The sequence below is a fragment of the Gavialis gangeticus genome, unplaced genomic scaffold (assembly GCF_001723915.1).
Source record: "Gavialis gangeticus isolate Ggan-Ray unplaced genomic scaffold, GavGan_comp1, whole genome shotgun sequence".
Lineage (NCBI taxonomy): Eukaryota > Metazoa > Chordata > Crocodylia > Gavialidae > Gavialis > Gavialis gangeticus.
Genome location: NW_017728995.1, coordinates 27,624,524 through 27,635,959, shown reverse-complemented (window position 1 = coordinate 27,635,959; position 11,436 = coordinate 27,624,524). Strand labels below are relative to the sequence as shown.

The 11,436-nt window shown below is 44.1% G+C and overlaps 1 protein-coding gene across 1 annotated transcript in view; it reads right to left on the bottom strand.

The window, feature by feature from the left end:
- Positions 1-4,987, bottom strand: part of RFC4 (replication factor C subunit 4) — a 22,656-nt gene extending 17,669 nt beyond the window's left edge. Inside the window, exons 1-2 of the mRNA XM_019503367.1 lie at positions 4,850-4,987; positions 4,513-4,591 (exon numbers count right to left, since the gene is read on the bottom strand). Coding sequence (XP_019358912.1) covers positions 4,513-4,591; positions 4,850-4,977 — 207 coding nt within the window. The 5' untranslated portion in view covers positions 4,978-4,987. The remainder of the gene's footprint in view (positions 1-4,512; positions 4,592-4,849) is intronic.
- Positions 4,988-11,436: the final 6,449 nt, after the last annotated feature.

The window sequence follows — 11,436 nt, the reverse complement described above, 5'->3', positions numbered from 1 at the left end:
CTTCCCCTCCCAACACCACTGCCACCCACCCCAAGCACAGCCTTGGCCCAGCCCCCTGCCAGAAAGAGGCTGATGCAGCTCCTGGCTTTTGTCCCACACACAAATCCAGGGGGCACATACCCCACACGCCTTTCCCAAGGATGCACGCAGCAGCAGGGAGCCATCCCCCCCCCTCACCCCCCAGAAGAGCCACCTGCAGTTCCATCCTGTGCCCTGCCCCGACAGCGCCTGCCCCTGCCTCTGCCCCAGCCCTACTCCCTCCCTCACCATGGGGGCCTCAATTTGCACACACCCCCATGCGCCTTCCCAACCTCACATCCCTTCCCCTTCACAGACTTACTGACCTGCTCTCCAAGCTGCCAGGCTGCATATCGGTTATCACACAGGTATCAGCCAATATGGCTCATTAATAATTGGTCATTGGTATCAGCCAAAAAAATCTTTATCAGTGTACCCCTAATATTAATACATACCAGTATATATTTGTCACTGAAACCCCACCTTCTCTAAAAACTCAACTTTCCTGAAGCCATGACTTTAACAGATTCTAAAGATTGTTACATATACAGAGCATACACCAAGTAATAAACATCTTTTAAGAAGATGCCTTCAAAGATTTGATCAGCAACTAGAAACATCACTCTCTCCCAGAGTGCTTAAGATTGCACTGAGAAGCAGAGATACTTTGAGAGTTTCAAGTCTCATGATGCCTCTTTGGATTGAACACTAGGCAGACAGAGCAGGTTCTTTGCAGAGCTTTGTGCTTGGCTTTGTACAATTTGCAGAGCTTTGCACAATTATCTACATCCTCCCGAAGTGTTAAACCATTCCCAGATAATCCTCTGAAAAGGCATTAGTAAGGAATTTTAATGAGATTCCATGTTTTACTAGTTCTACTTAACTAGCTAAACCCATACTTCAATGTTTGTACTTCAATTTCATTATTTGTTCTTCAGTTCCACTTCTAAATTATCACCAGCATTCACACTGCTTTCCTACAAGGCATAGCCAAATCATTTATACAACTTAATGGCAGTATTTTTAGCAGAACTGTAACCTAATCCAGCCAAGCAGTTTTCAACATTTGCCAGGGGTAAGCTGGGATACCTGTAGACCTCTTTATCTTAATTATGATAAGGTTACAGCTACTGACAATGACAGCTCATACTGCAAACCCAGTCTGTTTCTGAAAGTTTAACATGTAGTTAGTTCTTAAGAGCTGGGTATATGGAGAGTAAACTGAAATTAAGAGCCTAGTGGTATGACTAGTGGTCTCTAAATAGTCTCAAAAGAGAAACAGAGCTTTGCCAATATGTCCAGATGTAATGCTACATTTGTTTTTCTTATCAAGATCAAACACAGCAGTAGTAGCAGAGAAAAAATGGAATCCCTACAGACAGAAACAAAGCATGCGCACTTATAATTAATTGTGCTCAGCCCGCTACATGCACAGAAGGGAAACAAGACGTTTCCTACTGCAGACTGAAGCTGAGGAGGGGCTCAGCAACTCCCAAAATGTGGCCTAGTACCACTGACAGTCCACAGAACAGTCATCAGCAGCCCATGAACTACTAGCTTTCCTCATTTCCATCAATGAATTTAGTGAAAAAATACATTATAAAGTATTCAACATTGTTACATAAGCAAGTGCAGTGGATGCGATCAGCAAGGAACAAACTGGGAAGAGGATGCCCATGGAACAATCCAACTAGTTAAGCATGATCCACACAAAGTTTGAGAACGCAACCTTATCCTCCCCCTTCCCAGCAGCAATAAATAGCCAGCAAAGAATCATCTGAGAAGCATGCTTATGAATTCACTGGGGTTCTCTGGAACAGACACTGGCAGTCTCAGGCTTTATACAATTTTATATCTTTACTTGCTTGGTTGGTTTTTTAAAGTCCTGTTTAAAGTAATACAATTAGTATGTTGTTAATTCTTAAGCTTAGGATAGCTATGTGCTTTTGCCGTCAAATGGTTTACTCAGCTGAGGCAGCACAGCTACAAGATATAAAACCCGTAGCTATAAATAAGAAGTACAGATCAGCTTTTTGACTCAGCAGACAGAAAGTCAACACTGGTATACCAGACTCAATCCCAGAAATCTAGCTGGTTCAAAAGTGGTATCAGTTTAAATAGCACTGCTCAAAATAGAACAACCCAACCCATGACCTAAACAACGTCATAAGACTGATGTTTCAGGGCAAGCAATAGCTTCCCACATCTCATTAATATTAACTAGCTGAAACCTGCAAAACATTTGTGATTAAATTTTTATTGCAAAAGTATTTCTTTAAATATAGGATTTTTAGTTATCCTTTGACCAAATACTTTAATGGAATCAAAACTTCTCACCCTCGAAAAGGCTACATAAAGCTGTCCATGTGTCAACACAGGCTTAGGAATATAAATACATATTTTTCAAACGTCTGACCTTATGACTTGTTTATAGTCATAAAATAAGAGGGCCCTTGTACACATGAGGAAATTTCCCCTTTTAGTGGTTTAATTGCCTTTTTTAACAATTTAATTGCATAACAGTGTACACGTTCGGTGGCGTATTTCAATCTAAATGACTTTTTTACATAGCAAACTAAAGCACATCTCATGCATTTTAGTTTGCTACATAACAAGTAACAGCGATATTCCTCACATGTACAAGGGCTCTATCCAGAGAAGGCAGCAGGGACAGTGCATGTGGTGCTGGAAGCCCAGGCGTGCTCAGGGAAGCTCAGGCTTGGTGAGCTTCCAGTACCCCATACACCATCCCCACCACCTTCTCTGGCTGCCAGCGCCCCCAGCCACTCTTCTGCCACCTTCCCAGGGCAGCCAGCCTATCCCCGGGCATTCCCAGGCAGCAGGGATGGTGCACGGGGTGCTGGAAGCCAGCCAAGCCCAAGCTTCCTTGAGCACTCCCAGCCTTCCAGGGCCCCATGCACCGCTGGAACTGGCAGGTGCTGCCTGCAAGCTGGGGCTGCTCCTGCACAGCTAGTACCCTGCCCAGGCAGCTTTGGAGGGAACCACCACCAAGGACAGAAGCACCAGAGCCCCCTGCAGCTTGCCCCCAGGCCCCAGCAGGCTCTGGAGAACAAGAAAAAAAAAAGGATCAGGCCCATCACTACTTTTCTTTCCCCGCTTTGGTGGAGGCTGCCTGCTCTGCAGCACGGCACTCTGGTGCTTCTTTCTAGCTCTGACTTGCTTGCATATCTGTTTGAGATGCCTCAGGATCTTTAACAACACCACACTTCTTCCATCTGTCCAGAGCACTCCAATTGGTTGTTTCAGTAAGCTTTGTGATTGGCTGCTCACACAACCAGGATACTCTGGACAGACAGAATAAGCCTATTATCATCATTATAGATAGCTCCTTTATGACACAAATACAGTGACATTTGAGGATATTATTTAAAATATGGTAGAATTAGGACATAGAATAAGGGTTTAGTATTTCAGTGCTTTCAACACATCAGTGGCCAAGAAGTACGAGCTACTGGGATGTATTAAGCAACACATTTTTACAGTTACACTAGTGTTACTGTCATGGTGCTGCTAAAACACCTCAAACAATTTCCTTTATTAATTTATTTATTTTTTTAATTGGAACGTCACGTCCCATATGGGCAAACCTAATACATTCAGTATAAGGGGACTGTAATAGGATACAAAAGCTTCACCATCCAGAACTTTTAATTCAAGTTGTACTTCAGGAAATAGTCATCATTAGAAGGCTTTTTGAAAATGTATATGGAAGGCTTTCCTTTATTCAGTATTGTTCATACTTAACATTAAACACAAGACTTATTCCCATCAGCTATCTAAGGAAAAAAAAATCAGAATTGCTCTCTGAAGTTTAGACATGTTTTCCCTGGAATATTAGAGAAGCAGGAAAAGGCTGCAAGTATGTGCACAGGAGGCAAATATCCTACATTCAAAATGCAAAAATAAGAAAAACTGACAGGAGATTATCAGTAAAGCTTCCAAAGTTATACTAGAGCAGTAGTCTCCAACCTTTTTAAGTAGATCACCTTTAGCATTTAAAAGCAACCCAAGATCTATTGTGCACCACCCCCACCCCCAAGCAGGTAAGTCTGTGGGGAAGGAATGGGGGGGTGCAGATCAAGGCAGAGAGAGAAAAAATTATTTGGGGATACGCCTCCCCAGCAGGTAAGTCACACCCAGCTAGGGCCCCACTCAACTTACCCCTGCTCCTGCCTCTACAGCACTGTCCCTCACCGCAGGGGGCCTCTATCTAGCCCCTGCCCCTTCTCTCCCCCATATCTGCTGGGCTGGGGCATATGCGTGCAGGCACTCAGCTTCCCACCCCAGCTTTGGATCAACTCCAAGATCTACCACAAGAGGCTCTGACATCTACCACTGTACTAGTTTGTTTGTTAATAAAGCCTCATTTAAGGGGTAAGTATTAATAAAACAGCAGTACAGGTATGGACATTCAGCGCAATGGCAAGAGAGCTATTTGAACGTGCTGCAATGGAGTCGATTAGCCACACTCACATCAGCTCCTTCCAAGGATTTTTTCATCACAGCAACGACTTCGTCCTGGAATGCAATCTCATCCACACACTTAGGGCGACTAGGTAAGAACAGAAGCAAGTGTATTAGAATTTACTAGCGTTGACTATGTTGTTTTACTAACACAGACGTCACGGGCCACGCAGGGATCATAGCCGATATTGGGAAAGATCCCAAGACACCCCAGGGCGTGCTCCCAGCCAGGGGCCTGACAACCAGGGGCGAACAGCTTCGTATGAAACTGCCCAAGCTGCAGGCCCGCCCCCCGGGAGCCCAGGCAGCCTCCGAGGCGCACCCTGCCCCTGCCCGCGGCTCTTACTACTTCTCCACCCAAGGCACGAGCTTGAGTCTCTTGCCGTCGCCGCTGCTGCCCGCGGCCGCCGCCCGCTCCTTGGCAGCCGGGGGCCGGGTGCTGATGGCGGCCGGGCCCTTCAAGAAGGCCTGCATGGCTCCGCGCGGCAACAACTCCTCTTAGCAGCAGCGAGCAGCACGTCCCACCCCAACAACCACCCCAACGGCGGGCTCCAGCTCCCGCCGGATTTACAAAGACGAGGGCCACTTCCGCTTCTGTCCGGAAGGCACAATCATAGAGCACCTTGGAGGACTGACCATAGAGAATAAGGGTGGAGAGAGAGCTATCGTGACGTCACCTCACCGCCTTGCAGAAAGCCGCGGCTTTCCATTCAGCTAAGATGGCGGTGGCGCGCATGCGCAGAACTCTCCCTCCTCCTGGGCTTTACAGAGGGGCGGGGCTTGCTGTTTTCCCGCCTCGCCTGAGGGGACCAGGTGCCCTGGCAGGGGCAGCCCAGCCCCCAACCACAAGGCTGGGGAACACCTGATTCCTCCTAAACTCTTCACCTCACAGGCGTTAACGCCCCACTCTTCCTTTTCACGGCTTTGCTACCAGACCCATCAGGCCACCCCTTGTCCTGTGGTGAGTGAGGTGCTCCTGGTCACGAAGTTTCTATTTCGTAGCCCCCCAGATTTGTTTTTCGCTCGTTTCGGTGAAGCGCCATTTGTTTTTGATTTCATCTTCCAACTGAAGCATCCAGCACTAGGCCCTCAGCCCATTAGCAAAGCCTCTAGTTTATTTTTAACCAGAGCAAAGGCTGCAAGGGTGCAAATATCCAACATCCAGAATGCAAAAATGAGGAAAACTTGGCAGGAGATGATCAGTAAAGCTCCTCCGTAAAGCTTCCAGTTATACAAGAGGGCTAATGGTTTGAGAATTGCTAGAAATATCGCAAACATCACACCACTTGAGACATCGTCAGCATGGGTCTGTCCATGACACATGGCCTTAGCATCTGCACCCCGCTTTTATCAAAATCCTAGACTACCCATTCTTGCAGGGGGCTCATTCAGACAGACACGGTTTTGTGGGTAGATCCGACATCTTTTCTTAGAACAACTCAAATAGTTGGAAAATTAATTCTTTGCAAGCTTTCGGGTATCAATGCCATTCATCATTCAGAGAGGCATGAGCTGTCATAGGCTGCAGCCTGCTACATCCGATGCTATGGATGCATTTGCAGAGAGCTGGGCACAAATGTACCATTAGCAGCATACCACATTTTGCATGGGATTTTTTTTTATTTTGGTGGGGGAAAAGGGATTAAGACTGTCTCAGCTTTGGAAAGAGAGAATGACATGAACAAAAAATATCAGGAATACAGAGGGTTTGGTGGGAGGGGAAACCTACCTGATGAAATTAGGTTTCCAACCTCCACTCCGATGGGGCTTAGGAGCTAGATTATGAAGAGGATTCATAGGCAATGTGAAATGGAGCCTGTCTGGAAAAGGGAGTTCAAGTTCATTGCAGGTTTATGCTAGATCCTGCCTGCTGCTAGTCCTTTGTGATACTATAGTCCTTTATTTTACAACTCTTGTATTTTCAACTCTTGCTGCATGAGTATCCTGTGCAGATGATGGAGGAATTATTGATAATATGCAAATGTCACCAGATCCACAAAGCAAGTAAATAGAATCATCTTTTTTTCTCTGGAAATTCAATGCTAGCACCCTGAAGTATACCAGTACAATGGGGAAAATTATCAGAAAGAAGTGACTGCTCTGTTGATGTGACACTGGCTCCTTAAGGACAAAATTGCGCCCCAGAATCCTAGTCAGTCGTCATTATATTCGCATCTTGATGCTGTTGTGATGCTTCAGTATATAGGAGCTGTTCATATATTGATTGATAGCTTATCTCTGTCGTATGCAGATGCACAGTATGCTGCTGCAGATGTGGTTGTTTGACTGCTCACACCAGGACACACTGCTGAACAACAGGGCATGAATCAGCAAGTGGCATGGGTAGCAACAGGAGTCATCAGTCAGAATAGGAAATGAAGTGAGGAAAAGTGGACGTGGAAGCAGTCTCTATGGTAACAAAAGAACAGTGATTGGGAAGGAAGCCTCAGGAAAGACATTAAAGTGAAATTACATCATTCTATTGGAGAAAGAAGCCTGCAATTTTGTTTGAGTAATTTGAAACAAACTGTTTCCTATTACCTGGCATAGAGCCAAATCTTCTTGGGAATCATGAAATCCAAATCACAGCCTGCAACAGCAAGAAGTATTCATATTTGTAACACCTGAAGTTGCTTGGTACCATTAAGCTATTAAATATTGTTCTGGGTTTTTTTTCCTCATTCTGGATTGAAGTGTAATATTATTGATACCCTCTTTGGGGTGAGTCTATTTGTCACTTTAATACCAAGGCAAAAGCAACTTTGAAATGCTCACAGTAAATAAAGAATTTACTACATTCAATTCACTTGATTTATGAAACTGTCTTTACTTTGTGCCTGACTGCTTCACCTTAAAAAAATCCAAAATAGATCATTTTATAGGTTAGATGGACTTCAAGTTTGATCCAGCAATGGTAGCTTCCATGGTCTTTTATTGGCAAAGGAGATGCACAACCACAATCCCCAAGCTGTCAACTCTTCCCTCTCCTCCCTCAAATGCTCAGGTACTGAAAATTCCTTTTGCTATATTCAGTCTTCAGTCACTGACTATCTGCATACAGCCCATCATCTCGGAGTTAAATTGAAAATTAAAATCAACCACTGTATCTATCACAGACCTGACCTCCAGGTTTTCCAGGGATATACGCATTTTTTTTCCTCTAGCCCTTTTGCATGCACAAAAGTGTAAGACTCAGAACTGCATCACCCAGATGCAAGGAAATCATTTGGCTATATCCCATCTTTTACCAGATTTCTTCATTAAGGCACACTGCCACAAGAGACAGACTCAGCAAAATGAAGAACCCTAATTAATTAATTATAGCAAAAAAATACATCCAGCACTCTAAGATGTAGCATAAACAGAATACATCATGGTGTGATGCAGCAGAAAGGTTCCATTAAGGTCCAGCTGGAAATGTCAATCGCACCCATAAACCACAGGACATGCAGGTATTTGAAAAGCTATAATAACCTGGTAGCAAACAGCACTGAATTAGCATGAATTGTATGCATAGATAGTCAGCAAATGCATATGAAGGCACCTTCTTCATGCCCAGTAACTTCACAGCATTTTTTGTGTTTAAGCAGTCATTCCTGTTCCTTTTTTTATACCATCCATTTTGAGCTCTGGAGGAGTTAAGGAGCTGCAGCTGTCTTAGTCTTTTCTGGCTAGAACAAAACAAAAGGAGGCAGATGCCAAAACCAGGACTTAAGTGGATATTAGGCACCCAATTCCTTCTCCTCTCAGTGGCCAATTAATCCTACAAGTATCTAAACTCATTCTTTCACCTCCCTGTTTGGCTTGGAAATGCCCTAGGTACCTAGATCTAATCACCTATTCTGCCACAGAATGCTGGTAGAACCTTAGGCAAGTCACTTAGCTTCTTTCTACCTCAGTTCCTCACCAGTAGTGGGAATAATAGCACTCCACTACCACAGAAAAGGTGGTATAAGGAGAAATACATTATAGATGGTGATGCACCTTCAACTCTCTTATGAAATATAAACTTTCATTTCTACCCAGGAGAACTTTCACAATCTTTTCTCCTATGCCTGATGAAGGGTGTTTGTGCCTGAAAGCCTCTAATTCAGGAATTTTTCTTTGCAAAAATCTAGTTGGTCTAATAAAAGAGATCATCTCTACCATGAGTCCTGACTGCTTATAGATGGTGAGGCACTCAGTTTACCAAGGGCCATATGAATTCTTTCAAACAAATAACCTCATAGATTTCATAGACATCAGGGTGAGAAGGGACCTCGGAAGATCATCGAGTCCAGCCCCGTGCCCCAGGGGCAGGAAGTCAGCTGGGGTCACAGGATCCCAGCAAGATAATGCAAGAGCCATGACTTCAGAACATAAATTGGCCCCTAAAATTATAGGCACACTAGTCAATGAGTTTCCCTCAAGTCCAGGCTTTGTTTTAAAAGACAAAAAATGATAGAGGCATTTAAAAATATTAATCTGGATGGAAATGTCTAGGATTTAAAAAAAAAAAATGAATCCATTAACAGAAAGCAAATGTATTCAGTTTTGAGTGCCCCTCAGTACTGAAAACCTGATTCTGCCGCTTTGCCCAGGTGCAGGACAAACAGTGAAACTATCCAGTTCAGTGTTTAAATTAAGTGAGGTGCAAATACAGAATAGGAAAAGTGAACAATGGAGAAAAATAACATTATGTGGCAAGTCAAAGGAATCTACACTGAAGCTAGCGGGCTTGGTGGTGACCCTCCCTTCAGGATAAATAAAAGCAACAACTAAACTCCATTGGAGTCAAGTGGCTGAAACAACAGGAGACACCACACAAAACAGAGGGCAAATGCAAAGCCAACCAGGAGCTGAGCTATATGGACAAGAGGTTTCATTGAGAGCCAAACACAAATGCAGAGATATTGTTTGGGGAAATTCTATGTTTGAGAGGGAAGAAACCACAAAAATAGATAGAGAAGACATGAGAAAGCCAAGGACAGCCAGAGATGCACTCACAGTTTGACTGATAGAAAGCTGAGAGAGAAGAGAGATCATTGAGTAGTGTGCTGCCTGGAAAAAGAAGCACGATACATGGATTAATATTGGCCCCTGCTCTTTGATCCCTCCAGTGTCCAGTGAGACAGGGCTTTGTAGATGTTCTTTGTAAATAAGCAGGATTACATTGAAAAACGTCTGACTTCATTATCAATGTCTCCTTCTAATGGAAACAAATTGCAAGATCCTAGATATTGGCTAATTGCTCAGGTATAAATAATAAATAAAGTCTAGTAGTACCCACAATGTGCCAGGTGCTTGCCAAATGGGGTAGCTTGACTTGTCTCAGCTGTACCATAAACAGATGTTAAGGAACATGTATGTTGTTATGGTAACAAAGGGGTATATCAACTCGATGATCTGCTGAGTCCCTTCCGACTCTAGCATCTATGAATCCCTAGCATCTATTAAACTATTCTTGGTTATTCTTCTAACCTACCATTACCAGTCATGACAGCTTCAGCTGGGGTTTACATGCAAAAGGAGTAGTAACCGTGCTAAGGAAGTGCATCTATAGCTGTGGGGTATTTGCATAAGAAGCCATCATAGGGGCAGGTGAATTTAATATGAATGCAAGGAGCTGGGTTTGGTATAGCTCTGAAAGAGAAGGTTATTGCTGTGATGAAGGAGAGGAAGCCAACGGAGAGGAGTCTAAGTGAACATCATTTTTAACCCTCTTTCAGTTCCAATAGCCTAAATGATAATGATATAGGGGATACAGCGATACAGATATACTATATATGGGAGAGAAAGAAAGGCTAACGAAATCAGCTTGTGATAGTTAGCTTGACTGGGTCCCTTTAAAATGTCTGTAGACCGCTGAAAGAAAGCAATACCTGACTAGAGCATATTGAATGAACACAAACTACATTTTCTCCCAGCCATTGATAGAGAGTTTTAAAAAAATGTTTCACTAACATAATGAGAATCCAAGCTGACCTGCAGGTCAAAATAATTTTCAAGCCCATCTGGTGAGGCCCAAGGAATTTGTAAATCTTTCTTGTCAGCACCATGTAATGTATTGTATATTAAAACTCCTAACAATGGTTTGGCATCAGCTGTTTCTTTCTAGATTTAATAAATAGCTGTTAATGTGTCAGGCTACCACTGGATGGAGAAATCAGATTCTTTTGCCTTTCAGCTGTGACTTGTCTCAGCTGAATCATCCAGGTTAGAAAACAGTGTTCCACCAAACAAATAAAGTGGACCAAGTTTGATCTCATTTCCACAGACATAAATCTAAAGTGCATTTCTCCACCCATTTTAGCAGAGTTACTCCAGATCTGCAACAGTGCCACTGAGGCCAAGCATCTGGCCCTCTGACCAGTAACCTACAAACAAAACCTCAGTTTGTCTCTCTCTTCCTACCCACTGCAGTCTGTTTTATGAGAATGCAGAAAATATTCACTTATACGCAGTGCTCATGTAGAAGGCAGAATGGAGCCGAGAATACATCTCTGCAGAGCTGTTCAGTACAGGGTTGTTGCCAGATGTTTTTGTACCCTGGGCAGAACTTCCTTGTTAGAGTGGAAGGGGTGCTGAGCACTACAGAGTAAGGGGTGCTGGAGGGGAAGGAGAGTAGTCTTAACCACCCCAGGTGTCCCCACCCCTGGCTTCTACCACCAGGCAGTGCAGGACTGTTTCTGCCGAACTCCTCCATCCAGACAGCGCAGGACTGCATCAGCCCAGCTTCTCCAGGTGGACAGTTCCACAGTGCTCCAGCTCTGCTCCTTGCAGTGGGCAACGCAGGACTGCTGCAGCAAAGACTGGGGACAGTGGTGTCATTCTGATGTCCTCTCCAAATCAGGCCCCCCAAAGCCAGTACCCCACTCACGCAAACCTTGTTACACGTTGTTGCTGTGTGTTATTGCAGCATCAAGCACAGTGGAGCTCCATATTCAGCTGGGC